The following is a 15,937-nucleotide window of genomic DNA, read 5'->3' as shown; positions in this document are numbered from 1 at the left end:
CTGTCCCTGAGTGATGCTGTCCTTACAGCCCCGCCCCCTAGGCACAGGTGTGCACAATTACGCACATGTGCACGCCCAGACTCAGGTGTTTACAATCAGGCACGCATGCCCGGCTCCCAAGGGCCGGCTGCATTAGCTCCATCAAGGCTGCAGGTGACAGCCACAGAGGCTAGAGGCGCAAAAAGCCTGACCCGTTCACTCACCCTACAGCATCCAGTTGGGGATCACAATGCCCCAATCACACCACTCCCCCAAATTTGAGGCCTTCCCACCTCCATAAGGAGGAACAGCCTGTGCAGCTAGGTCTTGGGAGCTAGTATTTCTGAGGTGTTGGCCACACACCTGCCAAATCCTGAAGGTTCTCATCTTCACAATGGTTTTATAAAGAAAGTGCGGTTTTGAGATAAGTCATGTCTTGCGCAGGATCACAGCTCCTCAGCTGCAGAAACAGGGTCTATTTCCCACTAGAATTAACACCTGCATTTAGTTGGTACATGTTTCCCGAGCATAAGCAGTCCATGAGGACCGATGGCTCCTGCGCGCACTGATGAAACAGGGCCTATGCCTGTGAGGGGGAGGGGTACCTATCTCCGATGTGGGGACCCCCTGGGCTTGCTGGCCCAATGACGTACAGTCTCAGGGCCACACAATGTGAACCTCCTGCTCTGGCAGCCTCGTCCCTGCCGCTCGAGCACCTGGGTGGTGGGCGCTGAACAGCCCGGGGGGCGCTCCATGGCTGAGCAAAGGCAGGGCGGCCACACTGAGCGTCCTTCTCTTTGAGCTAATTAAACTGAATCGATGCAACAAGGGTTCTAAGTGTATGGGTGGTCTGTACGGCTGGGTGGACGAAGAGCCAGCCAGCAGGTCTGCAGAACGTGGACGGGCCTTTATTGTGAGAAAGGGCAGATCTTGCACTCTCATGGGTTTTAACAAAAACATCAAAAGGGAGAAGCCAGGGCCACCCCCCCTCCCCCAATCCTTCGCTCCCAAGGCGGGTTCTCTGCACTGCGGCCTGGCCGGCCGCTGATCCGCCAGCAGCAGGTGATGTATCTCCCCGCTCCCACCGGGCGGAGGGGCAGAGCAGGACAGACTCCACAGTGCCACTGGTGTGACCTCCCTTCATTCTCTAGGCTTCCGGAGAAAAGGAAAAAGTCCCAGTAGGCAAAATATATTTTCTTTAAAAGCTGGACGAGGTGTGTGATATTTCTTTGCTTAATAAGCAAAACCAAACCAACCAGTCAGGAGCAATGTGACATCACGGAGGAGACAGGGCGTGTCCCTGGGGAATGGTGGTGTGGAGGCAGCCCCGAGCACGCAAGTCCATGGCACCTCTGCTCGGTGGGGGACAGTGGGGACATGCCAGCTGGAAGGGGTACCCCCAGTTGCCCTGGGATCAACTCTGGTCCCTGGGCCAGGCTCCAGGGAGGCGTCAATCCTCAGTCACCGGCGGGGGAATGAGCTGCAGCTGGAAGTTCTCATTCTGGAAGATGCTGTTGAAAGCAGGGCCACTCTGGGAGCCACTGAATGGCCTGTAGCTGTCGCTGCTGCGATTCTGGGAGAGTTCTGTGAGGAGAGCCAGCTGCAAAAGAGGGGACACAATCAACCAGGCTGTGACTGGGAGAGAAGCTGTGGGGTGGCTCGGGGAGGGGACATGGGCCAGAGGCGGAGAACCCTGAATTCCCCTGCCTGGAATGCAGGAGCAGTGCAGCACTGCGAAGAGGGGCATGAGAGCTGGGTCTGGAACCCAGGCTCCCATACCTTAAACATGAGCAATGTGGCGTTGGGCAAGCCCACTTTACCTCTCAGGGCCTGGATTTCCTCCTGGAGTAACGAGGTGGGCCTGGGGAACCAAGCGTACAGCAGACGGTGCTGCTCTGACCATGGAAGGCTGCCCGCCTCGGCCCTGGGGCTGTGTGCTCCTTCTCCAGCTGAAGTGCACTACTCTGTAGCCACCTTTCTCCCCCTGCTTTCTGCTCATCTCAGGGCAAACCCCCTGGCCCCTCTCCTTTGTAACCTGGAAGAGTGAAAAATGGATGCCCAGCTCCCCGGGAAACTTCAGACTCCACCTTCTTCTCTAAACAAGTCCTCCCTGCTCTCAGTTTCCCTAGCGGGGACCCCTTCATTCTGCTTAGTTCTGGAAGATGTGCCGAGGAGGCGGAAATGCCGATGCTAGCCCATTGGGAAACCAGGCCCTGCCCCTCAGAGGGGCCAGCCTCTGACTTCAAAGAGGTGTCCTGCAACAGCCTGGCCCTCCAAATGCCCTTGATGGCCACACAGGAGAGGAATTCCATCCCGAGGTCCTTTACCTGGGAGAAGGCCGCGATGAGGAATGAGATTTCAATCCCACAGGGTAAGCAGTCTGCTTGGCCCTAGGCCCCCCCAACAGCCCCAGGAACTAGTGAGTACCTTTGGTGCGAGGCACAATGGTAGGCCCTGTACGCGTGTGTTACTTCTAGTCCTCCACGACAACCCTGTGGGTAAACAGCCACAGCCCTGAGAAGTGCCTTGCCCAGGGTCACCCAGCAGTGAGGGGTAGCCTGGGATTCACACTTAGCCCAAGCGGCAAATCCCCCCAGCTGAGCTGCCTACAGCTCTGCCTTCCTGAGGTATCCTGCCCGTCACCTGTTCCCCCATCCAGCCTCACAGGCACTCAACCTTCCATTGGGTTGTCGGAAAAGTCAACACATTTTTTCTGTGCAAAAATGCTTCGTGACTTTTCTGACAACCCAATAGTTGTTCTCTGGAGGAGGGTTCTCCTCACCAGGCATCATGGCATAAACTCACTGTGTCCATTTGTCCATTTGTGTCCTTCTGCTGAAAACTCACTGCCAGTGGCTGTAATAAACGGGGAGCCACCTGAAGGCCCTGAAGGTCAAAGTGGCAGTTTATCTAAAATAACCCCTTGCAGGGCTGGCCCAGATGCGACTATGTTTCCGGTTCACGATGCCCAGCACGGGCTGGGGCTCCGCGGCAAGTGGCTGCCCCAGGACACGCAGCAGGCACATGAGTCCTGACGGGGACTGCGCTGCACCCGCGCAGGTGACAGAGCCGTACCCCTTGCTTTGCTGGAGCCCTGCCTGGGCACCTCCAGTCTCTGCCACTCACTCAGCTGCCCTTCAGCCTGTGACGCTTTCAGCGAGGCTGTAACGTGCAACAGGCAGCGGATGCTACATAAGCTCAGTGTTCTTTCACGTTCAGGTATTGTGAGGCAGAAAGAGTAGCCACAATAAAGACTTCCTCTTTCCCCCCAAAAAGAGATTTGTGTGTTCTACTTCTGTAACGAGTGATCTGAAACTTGGTGAGTTCTGAATTCTGGCTCAAGAGTGTTAAGCAGCAGAACTTCCGCAGAAGGCCTAGAAACCCAGCTCCTGGGGCGGGGCTTGGCCGAGACTGGGAAGACAGACATTCAAAGAGGGAACTTCATTTTCCCTCTGGCTGCCAAGCAACCCAGCAAGCGTTTGCCTAAGAATGGGGACTGGCAGAAGGGAGCCCAGCGGAGAAGAGAAGCCGAGCACACAAGCTGTCTGCGCAAGCGCGAGAGAAAGCCCAGGGAACATGTCTGGGCCGGCTGGAATTTAGGGTGAGGTGACGTAGGGAATAGAGCAGACTTGGGACTCCACCTTCAGGTGATGGAGACCCGGGAAAGTGTTCTTAGCAGAGGGATATGGCATTTGGGTTTGGAAAGAACACTTGGGCAGCAGCATGGGTAAGGGACAGAGAGCTGCAGTGCACGCTTGACAGTCTTGGGGGAAAGTGGAGAAATACAAACAGAGGAAAACATGAGGGGTGCTGCACCATTCCCCTAGACAGTGGATGGAGTGGGAAGGTGAGGTGCCAGGTGTCTGCTCTGGGTGACTGGATGAGACAAGGTGCCACACTTGGCACTAGGTGAGGAAGAGGCGGAGAAGGTTAACGGTTACACTTTTGAAGTGACTGTGGGGCACCCACACTGCTGCTGTTGCATGACTGCCGGTAGCCTTCCGAACTACCCTTTTTCTATAGTTCTAGTTTCAGTCCAGGGCCTCTTGGAATAAAACCAATTTACCCTCTTAGGTGTGGTCATGAGTCTAAGGCCAGGGCAATGGAGATCAGTGGAATCAATATACACAACTTCTAGGAATTGTCCTTAAACAGAGGACATTCATCTTTTCCCTCCATCTTGCTAGCTGGAATGTAGATGTGATGTTTGGAGCTGGGGCAACCATGTTGAACCGTGTGAGTATAATCCACTTAATAAGGATGGCAGAGCCATAAAAAAAAATCTGGAGAGAGGTTCACGGAAGGTAGGCCCTGGACTACGTGCATGCACACGTCTGTATTGGTAAAGCCACTGTATTTTAGCATGTCTTTCATGGTCAAAATAAATGAAAAAAGCCAATGAAACTATTGGGCATTTGAGGACTAGGTCTGGGACTTTGGGCATTTGACAGTCATCAATAAAACAAAGGTCTCCCGGATGAGGGATTAGGCTTAAACTCACTCTCTCTGGAGGCAGTACACAAATGCCCTCTGGGTCCTCACAGCATATGGGAGGTAGGGACAAATATTTTCCCCTTCCTCTGCATGCTTTGCCAAATCCTGAGTACTCCCTGGGGCAGGGTTCCACATGGCCATCCTAGGGATGCCAGGGCACTTTCCTGGCTGAGAGGGGGCTGCAGAGAGGATTTGAGGACACTGTTTCCAAACCATTAATTATAAATAGTGAAATACAAACTTAAACAACCAAACAAACCTTACCCTGGAACTTCCTCGGTAGAGCCGGCAAAGCTGATCAAACGCTTGAATTTGCTGTGGATCCAGGACGGGTTCTGAGGTTGCCTGAGAAATGAAAAAATTGAGGTTAATAACAGCCATGAGCTGCCTCTGAACTTGGCCAAGAGTGAAACAGGACGTGGCGCTTCCTTCATTCCTCTCAAGAAAATCCTGGCTACCAGCAACTAGTGAGACATATTTTACTGAACACTAGAATTACACACACTTTTCTCTAAAGTCCCCTGGTGCCAATCCCAGGTTACCTACCTTTGTGGATCTCTTCCGCAGTGTGTGCTCTGATATTTTTGTATGTTTGATCTCCTTCTCTGAGACCTTTATTATGCAGAGCAACTGAGCTCCAGTCGTGCATCCTACACCCACCACCAAATGCAGCCCCTTCCTTGTGGTAGTGGGGGATGCATTATCAGTGAAGTCATGTTACTTCCCCAACTCAGACAGCTGGTAGCCACCATGGGTGGCAGGTTAGTCTGTTGCTTTTTGGAACAAGTGAAATCTCACTTCTAGAACAGTCCCGCTCTGCAGAGTCAGATAGTGTGGTGGCCTTGTCATTCTTGTGGTTATCCTAGTGCAGCTGATTCAGTTCCAACCCAGAGAGAAAGGGACTCTGGGAGGGGGCAGCAGTAGGCTTTGTTTGGAGTCAGAGGTGACAGGAATACCAGTTCTGACAAGAACGTGCTATGTGACCTTAGGCAAGTTACTTTCTGAGCCTCAAATGGCCCATCTGTGAGAGGAAGATGCTTCGCCTATGAGGTTACTAAAACTTACATTAGATGAGACACATAGCGAAAGTGTCTTCAACTTGCTGGCTTTTATTACTATAAAACTTCCATGTTTATTTATAATACTGTTAAATTGTATCTTTCTTTCTTTGATATCTATTAAGAATCCTCTTGGCATAAATGAAAGGATCATTAAAGACAAACCAACCCGTCTGAGAAGGGTTTTAATGATGAGGGGATGGGTGCTGATTTTTCTGCGGGCTCAGTGAGGGCTGTGGGATTATAGGGAGCTACATAATGGCCTAAAGACAAGTTCTGTTTACAGGAAAGTCTTTGCAGCAATAGCTATCAAACAGTAATAAAACCAAATGTCTGTGTCTAGAAAGTTCGGGAACAGAGTAACACAGTGCATGAGCAGGGGAGTGTGGAGCAAATGATACCACTAAGACTAGTTAGCACATATGGAGCATTTACTACCTGCCAGGCCCTGTGTTCTAGTATTTTCCATGGATGATCTCGAATCCTCAAAACTACTTTATGAGAAAAGTATTGTCACGTCCAAGTGTTTTCCTGCGGAAGGATCTGGACTATCATTTACAAAGTACTATATACAGAAATCTTAAGTGGTTGTGTAAATTTAATTTCTTCCAGGAAGGACTCTGCTGCTTTTTCTCAAAATTTTTACTACCCTTAAGGGGAAAAACCCTACTAAGAACTAAGAAATGGAAACCGCCACTACATTTGGAAAAAATCATGTTACCTTAGTGTGAAATTAATTCAAAGCTTCATCTACTAAGTAGATGGGAAGGATCTGCTTTAAGAGCCAGACAGCAGCTGTCAGTCAGAGGGGTGCTAACCTCTCACGGGCTTCTGGCATCCTGTGGTGGTGCCCCCCAAATATGTCAGGGCTTTAGAGACCAGCCCAGGGCACCGTTGCTTTTATCCTTCCTGCTTCTCTTGGTGACGTGGGTGGCTGAGCATGAGGACAGATGGTTGGGAATCCCGAGCAGGGCAGTGTGAGCCAAACAGAAGCCAGAAAGAGAAGAGGATGCCCGCAGGGGTGCCACTGCCACTCTGACAGACTCACGGCTCTACTCTGTCGGGAACACGGGGCCTCGTTTTTTACTGTGAGACTGTTTAAATTTGTCTTGACGCTTACATTTTCTTCCCTCAATATAATTTGGTAGGAAAAATTATCATATGCTTGGAAAGAAAGTGTGTGGAGTGTCACACTTTCCGATGGATAGTTAAGCAGATGCTTTCCAAGCTAAACATGATCTGAAGGGTTGAGTAATACCATAAATCTAGCTCAAATAGAGCAAAAAGCAGAAAAAAAACAGAGACTTAACAACAGATGTGGTCTTGCCACCTGATGTTCCTGACACTTTTAGTTCTACTGGCATGAACTGGGGAGCAAGAGGTTAGGGATAAGGGTGATACAGGCCTTTTACTGGGATTCAAAACCCTAGCATTGGGGTCAGCCACCTCCACAGTCCATATGACAGGGACCAGTCCCCCTGATGTCACCTTTGCTCATTGTCTGGTTATTCTGTGATGAGATTTAACAAAGAGGGCCCAAAACAGGAACAGACTAGGGACAATGGCCCTGGGTGTCGGGGGGTGGGGGCAGGGATGGGTGTGTAAAACAGGTTAATTAAAAACAAAGTGTAAAGGCCCAGGCAGCAAATGATAAATCAGCAAGAGCAAGAAAAGATTTCACTTTACAGCGGTATTAGAAAACCTCTGCCTTGAAGGGATATTACAGAAAAATTCTCATGAAATATACTATAGTACTTACTATAAAAATGCAAATGGTATAGGCCACTTATGACCCTGCCCTGAGAAAAGCTGTGTCGGACGCTGTAGACTTATTACCCTGCTTTCTGTTTAGCTTTTATCACTAGCGAACTCAGAGTTAAATGGTGCGTTATGTAAAACCAGCAACTGCACAGGACTTGGTGGAAAATATTTATGTTATTATAACCATTTTTGATATGATTTTCTAGACATGCAGTTTTAAAAAATCTAGATTTCCTCATCTATCCCATCCTATTGGATGTATTTCAGAGACCAACTCAAATCACTTTGGGAAAGTGAAGGTCATGATAGATCAGAAGTAGAAAAAGCTACGGTTAAAAATAGAATCATGCTTTCACCCCCCACCCTTCCTCAGGAAACACTACACTGCAGGAGTCTATTCTAGGTGCAAAATAAATGGTACAGCCCCTGGGAGTTTGCTCACTGAGTCAGAGAGAAGACTCAAATGATGGTTTAACCCATGTTTTCTGCACTTCTCAAATTTTAATATGCATCAGAACCACTGGGAGATCTTGCTAAATGCCCATTCTGGTTTGTAGGCCTGGGGTGGGGTCTAAGACTCTGCAGACTTCTGTCCCCATGGGCTTCCAGTGGTAACAAGACACTCAGATTATGGGTATTTTACCTTCTCCTGATTCAACTGTGCCAATCAGCCAAACAATTAGCTTTTCTTAGTTTGAATCTTAAGAAATTGCAAGCCCTACAATTACCTTACCAAATAAACAAACAGGACTGTATAAGGAACAGAAGTTAGGAGAATAGCCCAATGTGAATAAAAATTCACAACCCATTAAGGAGCATAGCCAGACCTCTACCTCGTAAACCCTAGTCTCTTTGCTGGGAAGAAACCTGGAGTGAGAGATAGGCATGTACACATACTCACGAGTAGCCCCATAATTTCAAACCCTGTACCATGCCCAGATGAGTGTGCAAGGGTGGCCCGTCATGCTCCTGTTCCTCCCCTAGGTCCTTACTCTCCTTGGAAAAACCAAGAGAAGAGGTTTTCCAAATATAACACCCTTTAGAATTTGAGAAGAATGTGTGAAATACTGAAGATGACCAGTCCTTTTTTAACACACAGCAACACACTAGGCAACCAGACAACTAAGGAGCTAGGCCCAGGATCCTCTGGAAGCAAAGTCCCTGCAGGACAGAGATGCCCTCTGTGTGGCTGGGCCTTGCTGTCATGTGAGGCAGAGAGCTCCTCATGATGTGCTAGGAACTGCTGGATGCTTTCCCTATCTTACAACCCTTCCTTGGGGGCGTCTGTGGTGGCGCAAAGGGTTAAGTCTCAGAACTATGAAGCTATCCAAAGTCGCTGCAGCATGAGTTCGATCCCTGGCCAGGGAGCTGACACACATGGCGCAGCAGACTCTCATGTCTCACCAGCTGCTCCCCTCAGCAGTGGATTTCAGTAGATCCACCTGTTCTGTTCCCCAATCTGTCTCTGGTGAACCATCTCACACCCTCCCCCTCATTCCCCACCTACATACCAGCTCTTGTATGCATAACTAAATAAATCTTTAAAAGAGTTTTATAAAGTTCAAATTAAAAAAAAAAAACCCTTCCCTGAATAATAGTATGGTTAAGAAGCAAGCATTCAGGAATGACTAATAAGTCGCTATGGTAAGCATTTCTGAACTCTCTTCTGGTTCTTCAGGTGAAAATGGCGAGGAATGGGAAGGCAGCTTGTCCACAGGGGGCCCATTTAGCTGGTTCCTGCCAGCCTCTGCAGGCTCCTGTCCTGTCACCTCCATGCTTCAGGTACTGGATCCAGATAGCTGGTTCAACCAGTATCTCTAGAGCTTCTCCTACTAGATTAGGCCCAGGGTACAACGGTGAATAAAATCAAGAGGAGTTTAGTGTCTCATGGATTCTGGGATATTAAAGTCCTTCCCCACCCCCAAAGATTTCACCTTCTTCAGCGCAAAGCTTGAGAGGTTAGTGAGGTCTAATGACTATCTATTGCCTGTGCCAGGGCAGGCCTCGTTCGAAATATGCTCACATTATTTATAATAAACCTGCAAAATGTCCCCAAAAGTGCAGATTACACTGTTGCACATACTGTGACACGACACGAAAGCCTCAGCTCTGGCCCCCTCTCCGGCACGCCTTCTCTGTGACTGCCCAGTCCTTCAGCTGCTCAGCTTCTACACAGCCTGTCCTTACCGTACCCTGCACCCACTGGTGTAACATTCCCCATTAGACTGTGAACAACTTGAATATCAGAATTGTCTTATTCATCCTTCTATTCCCAATTCTCTACACCCGACAAATGTTCAAAACACACAGTCATGTGGGAAATCACTGGCATTTGCCTATTCTCAACATCTTGGACTTTGTAAAGATTCTTTGTGCCTTCTGGCACATTCTCCCTCTAACTGAAAATATCTATTCTATTTATTTTGGGGACAGGATTTTTTGTTTTAAATGTCAGAAGACATAAATATCAACTTCTTAAAGAAGGAAGGAAGATTTACCAAAAGGGTAGAACCTGTGGTTACTGGCCTCTCTCTGTTGTTGCCCTGGCCGTGGAGACAGAGCCCTTTGTTCGGTGTGACTGAGCCTGCAGGAGGGGGCACGGCATGCTTCCCCAGAGCCCCAACACTGCCAGGCTGGTGGGGAAGTCTGGGCTCCAGCGCTCACCTGCCTGAGCCCAAGCCCTGGCTTCCCAAGTCACTAGCACTGCGATCTTAGGTTAAAGCTACCTGCTCTCTCTGAGCTAGGTGTGGTGCTTTGTGTTTGGTGATATAGGGACAGTGACAATAGCTGTGTCACATAAAGTGACTAGGAGATTAAGAAAGTAATGCAGGTAAAGGACACAGTGACTGCCTGGGACTCTCTAAGTTCTCCTTCAGTGTCATTAACTGAACTCACAGGCACTTGCGCGCACACACACACACACACAGAGCCAGTCTAGCTGCGGCACTGGCACCATGCGTGACTTGTCCTGATGCTGCCACTGAGACTGAAAGAAAGGAGGCGTCAGAGCACAGTGCAGACAAAACTTGCAAAGAAACGCATGAGCAGATGCTGCAGGAGAGAGCTAATGAGGGAGCATGCGAGGGAAAGCTTCAGGAAATGGGAGTTCTCTGAGGAGAGACTTTCTCTCCTGCTCTCTGGTACCAGTGCTGTACTTGGCACAGAGCAACTGAGAAATACCTGCTGACCAAGAGGATGAAGAGATGCGAGAGGTGAACAAGCAGATTTTCTATTTCTTTCATGCTCACTGGCCTTTCATAAATCCTCTGCAATGCAGCAAGAATACAGGGCATGGTTTCTGACAGACTTGGGCTCCATCTGTATTTTATGACAACTAGCTGAGTGGCTTTGGCCAACTTAGCTTCTCCCAAAATCAGTTTATCTATAAAACCCTGCTTTACAGAAGCAGGGTTTTGTGAGCATCAGACATGAGGTATGGGCTGTTGTCTATGTAATGTTCAATGAACGGCAGCGATTACTGTGATTGTGTTATCTACACTCCTGGGAGAAGCATCCAGAAGAAAGAACAATGGGCCGAGGTCAGAAACCTGAGCTCCAATCCTGTCACAGCTCCCTGTAAAACCTGTGCAGGTCTCACTGCCACGCTCTATGTTCTGATTTATCCAAGGGCAATGCTATCTTGGCACACTCTATCCACATGCGTGCAGGCAAGATGTGGGCACCATGAGATAACAGGCATTTGGGGCATGGATGCTTCAAGTAAGATAGTGATGTTTACTGAAGCTAATTATGGCTTTTATTGTTCAATCAGAAGCAAACTAGGGCAAGCAACTAGAGGCACTGTCACAAAGCCCTGAAGAGAAATAATATTCAGTCTAAGATGCCATACAAAGAAATTGATTTGACAAATCAGTGTCATGCACAAAATAAAAGTGGGAGCAACAAAATTTGAAAACAATAAAACTCCCTTCCCAGTATTCGCAGACCATCGAGCACATCACCATAGAATTGATTAGGAGTGATTTTCCAATTGGAAGAGGAGGAAAAGGCATTTGATACTATCTGCCGGAGCAAATTTCTTTCTTCCCATGTAATGAAGTCCAGTGATAAGAGCTGAAAATTAAACTGCAGCTGAACATTAGAGGAAGTAACAGTGACAGCCCTGGCAATGACCTTGTAACACTCAGCATTAAAGTAAATCCGGTGGAAAATGAGGTCCTGGCGGTCTCGGAGAGCCCCAGGGAGAGGGCCGTCAGGCTAACACAGCGTGCCAGCACATTTCAAAGCTCAGTGACTCACAGACGTGGTGGAAGTGAGAGCTGTAATTACAGCCGCTGGAAGGGAGAAGACAAACCAGGGCTTTCAGGAGCCACAGACCTCTTAAGTTTCGATGGGAGAAAACCACCAAGACCTGCCGCCACCCTGAAGGCTGGGTTCTGAGGAATAGGGAAAATCATCCCAGGGACCCTGCCGAATCCCGTCCAGAGACAAGGCCAACCGTCCCGGAAGACTGAGCTCTGCCTGTTCACTTCTTACTCTACAATAAATAAGGTCCTGAACTCAAAATCTCCAAACTTCCTTCCCTTTTCGTCTTCCTACACACACTAACATAGCAGAAAGTGTGTCAGATACGAGACAGAGACTGGGTGCCATAGAGAATCTCTGCGACCTGATTATTATGGTCTTTCCTCTACCCCAGGAGCCTTCTACTGGCATTTCTATAATTTGTCTTTCGGGATGGTGGAGGAAGATGAGGGGCATGGCTTGAGCTTGGCTTTATTTTCAAAAATGTCTCGATTTTAATACAGATTTCAGTGAGACTTCTGCCACCACCTAAGCTGTTTCAAACTGCAGGTCCTTAATATTTAAAGCTTTTGCCTCAAGCAAAACCTTGGCTTCAGAGTGAAGTCACACTTCCTTCCCATCCGTAAATAGAAAAACACCCTTCTAAAATTCCCCCCAGCCCACAACAATTTGTTCTCAGAGAACCTGCCCTCACAAGGCTATTGTCGGGGGAGTGGAGAAAAGGGCGAAGCAAGGGGAGGGAAATGGAAAAAACACATTTCCTGTCATCTGTTTAGTCTTCTTATAGCGACTTTCATGTTTAGTGTGTCTACGGGTGCACTGGATTCGAATTTACTCTCTGTAATGCACACCGGGAAAACTAAGGTTCAGACAGCTCATACAGCTTCCAAGAGACAGGGTGGCTCCTGATAATAGGTCGAATTCCAAAGCTTAACATACCATTTTTGTGGCAAACATAAGGTGCTCTGAATATATAAGGTAACTCTGGCTGCCCGCTGTGGTGGGAGGCTGGAAACACGTCTGCTGGAGCACCTTGCCAGGATCCATGGTGGAGAAACAGCCACAAATGTAGTGCCACATAAATGCTGTGTCATTATATTACGGGAAACAAACTTTTGTTCGATTTGTCACAAAAAGAAGTGTCCCCAAATTGGCTTAAGGTCTCTGAGGCCTGTACACCACACCTGCCTTTGCCTGGCTACTCCTTGCCTCCCTTGCTCTGCAATAATTATGCGAGACTCTGTAGTGGTAAAAACTGATGATACGATGTTTTAAAAATTGATTTAAAAAACTGGCTAGGCTATGTTGTTCGCAAAATATCCTTTGAACTTTCAGATAACTAGTGCAGTTCTTTGGTCAAATTCATTAAAGCTTATCTATTATCTTGACAGGGATGGTAATGATGTTGAAGATGATGATAATAATGATGATGATTACAAAGGGTTGGCCATCTTGATATAATGTCCTCCTGAGCATGGGAAGCAAAAACTCAAACAGATTAAAAAAAAAAAATTGCTGTACATTGCCACCCTCAATGTAATGAAAGTGTTCTCTGTAATTAGCATTATCCCAAGATGCCAGGACATAGACTAGGGCCAGAACCATTATCAAGAAAAACGAAAAATGAGAATACTGGAAAATGAGATGGGTGACAGCCAGGTTGGGGCCCCTAACCTTTTCCTTCCTGAGGGCTCTGTCCTTAGATTCTTTTTTTTTTTTAAAGATTTATTTATTTATTTATCCAAGTACTGGGTACAGTCAGAAGCGCGGGAGGGTGAGAGAATTCACCAGAGCCAGAGTGGGGAGCAGAGCAGGCAGCTGAGCGGAGCAGAAGGCGGCAGTAGAGGTCTGCACGCCATGTGGGACCCTCCTCCGGTGGCCGGGGAGCAGCTGGGGATCGAGCTGCAGAGGTTGCGGGCAGCTTTGCAACCCAGCGCTCAACCGCTGCGCCACCGGGGAGGCCCTCTGTCCTTAGATTCTTGCTACATGGTATATATGGTCACTTCATTCTTGCCTTTTCTTTTTGCTAGTAAAGGAAAAACACCCAGAAAGATTTATTTTTATGAAAAGCAGAGTTACAAAGAAAATTTCTTAGTGAAGTGGTATTTTTCTAATGCTAGTCATAAACCACCCTTTTTATTATTGGCCAAATGTTTGCCTTATTAAAAAAATCAAAATAGGGTAAGCATTCATTTTATATATGTAATTAAGGTTTGCTACTCTTTGATTATCTAACTGATTGTTGCCTACTTAAGAGAAAAGTCAAACAATTATCTTGATGGATGATGCTGTGGAGTAGCAATTAAGATAAAGTGCTCCTCTGAGGGCAGGGTCCTTAATGATTTTCTACCACAGCCATGATTCCCAAAGCATTTTCAGCTCCAGTATTCCTGTCCACCTTAGCTAGAAGGACCTAAAAATGATTACCTGATAACAAGAGGAATACAGAACCAACTGGGAAAGTCCATTTAACCCTGAAATCAGCAAAACCCAATATGAGTTAACAATGTTAATTACAAACCAAAGAAAAAACAGCAGTCCTGCATTGCAGTTGTACTCTAGTTGTTTTAGACAACTATTTGAAAATAGAGAATAGCTTCTGGACCATTTCTCCTTGTACATCTTGGTTCTTGTGAAGTAAAGGGCAGGATGTGAAGTGAGAAGATGGAAAGAATGAAATTAATATAGTAAGATACTGTTTATTGTAATTAAAGAGCACACTACTTAAAGAGCACTATTTAAAGAGCACAAATTTCAAAATCCTGCCATTAGCAATAGCACTGGCTAGACTAGTTTTCCCATTCTAAGTAAATACAAAAGTGGCGAATCTATATATTACAGATGCTTTCAAACTCTGGACACCTGACAGAGCAGGACTGTAGTCCTTGAAAGAAGGAAAACACACAAACGGAGTCTGTGATTTTCCTGCAGACCATTTTGGACTGTGGTGCAGGGAGGGAGAGCACAGGTAGTATAGGGCAGACTTGCTTAACTGAGGAATCAGAAACTTTGACTGGGCAGTGTGTTGAGCTTGAAGAGGGGAGAGTTATGTTGTGAAGTATTTCTAGGAATCTATACAGGGGTTCCATTAACAGTTTTTGAAAGGCTGAATACAAACCAGTCAGAGAGGAAAGACCTTGACAAACACCATGGGCATGCAATAGGACCACAAAAAAACCATGTATTGGGGAAAGGATATTCTAGACTGGGCCTAACAAAGCTATATATACACACTTCAATAATATTTGGCTGATTTACCAATAAATTAATACCCTGTTAAAATAAATCTCTAAGTCTCTAAAGGATGACACCTAAATCCAACAGCTCAACAACACAGCATCAAAGCATCCAAGAAAAAGTTTCTAGATATGTGGAGTAGGAAAACATAACTTACAACAGCAACTGATAGAAACAGACTCAGATATGACACGATATGTGTTAGGAGATAAGGAATTTAAAACATCAATTTTATAACTATGTTTAGTGATTTAAAGGAAAGAATCAACCTACCAATTGAATGCCTGAAGAATCCCCAGTAGAGAAATGGAAACTGTAAGAAGAACTAAATGATAAGAGGTAGAAAATGAACCTATAGCATTGTAAGGTTCCTATATTTTATGCTAAGTACTAAAATATTAACTCTAATCAGACTGTGGTAAGGTAAACATACATTCTGTAATTCCTAGAGCTATCACTGAAAATATAAAACAAAGAGATACATGGCTTAGAAAGCAATATAAGAATAAAAATAAACATCTTAAAATATTCAAATGTCACCCAACAAGACAGGGAAGAAGAAACAGAGGAATAAGATACAGAAATACAGATAAGTAGGGAAGAAAGTGAAATAGCAGAGAAATCTAAATGCTGCATTATATTTAAATAAACTCTTCAGTTGAAAGACAAACTATCAGACTGGATTAAAAAAGTCAGACTCAATCACACACAGTTTTCAAGGAATACACTTCAACTACAAAGACAAAAATAAACTGACAGCTAAAGGATGAGAAACTATATAATCAAAACACTAATCATAACAATGCTTCAATGTCTATGTGAATAAATAACAGACTTTGACAAAGGACTAGAGGTTAAGAGGAACATTTCAAATGATAATGATATACATACCAGGAAAATATAACAATAATTAATATATATATGCCTAACAGTACAGCTTCAAATTGCACCAAGGAATAATAGAACCAAAGGAGATAGACAAATCAATAATCATAGTTGGAAATTTTTAAATTCCCTCTCTCAGTAGTTAATGCAATAACTAGATAAAAATTTAGTAATCATACAGAAGATCTGCCTTCACCTAATGGACACTTACAATAAGAATTACATCCTATAACTGAAGCTTATACTTGTTTTTAGGT

General features: G+C 46.2%; 1 protein-coding gene across 2 annotated transcripts in view; it reads right to left on the bottom strand.

The window, feature by feature from the left end:
- Positions 1-845: 845 nt before the first annotated feature.
- VPS8 (VPS8 subunit of CORVET complex) overlaps positions 846-15,937 on the bottom strand; it is a 193,988-nt gene continuing 178,896 nt past the window's right edge. For both annotated transcript variants that reach the window (XM_037525229.2, XM_037525228.2), the window contains exons 46-47: positions 4,738-4,818; positions 846-1,579 (exon numbers count right to left, since the gene is read on the bottom strand). In XM_037525229.2, coding sequence (XP_037381126.1) covers positions 1,430-1,579; positions 4,738-4,818 — 231 coding nt within the window. In that variant the 3' untranslated portion in view covers positions 846-1,429. The remainder of the gene's footprint in view (positions 1,580-4,737; positions 4,819-15,937) is intronic.

This window comes from Talpa occidentalis, unplaced genomic scaffold, assembly GCF_014898055.3.
Source record: "Talpa occidentalis isolate TD23 unplaced genomic scaffold, MPIMG_talOcc4v2.1 talOcc4.4, whole genome shotgun sequence".
NCBI lineage: Eukaryota > Metazoa > Chordata > Mammalia > Eulipotyphla > Talpidae > Talpa > Talpa occidentalis.
Note: the sequence above shows the minus strand (reverse complement) of the source record. Positions and strands in the feature narration are given on the sequence as shown.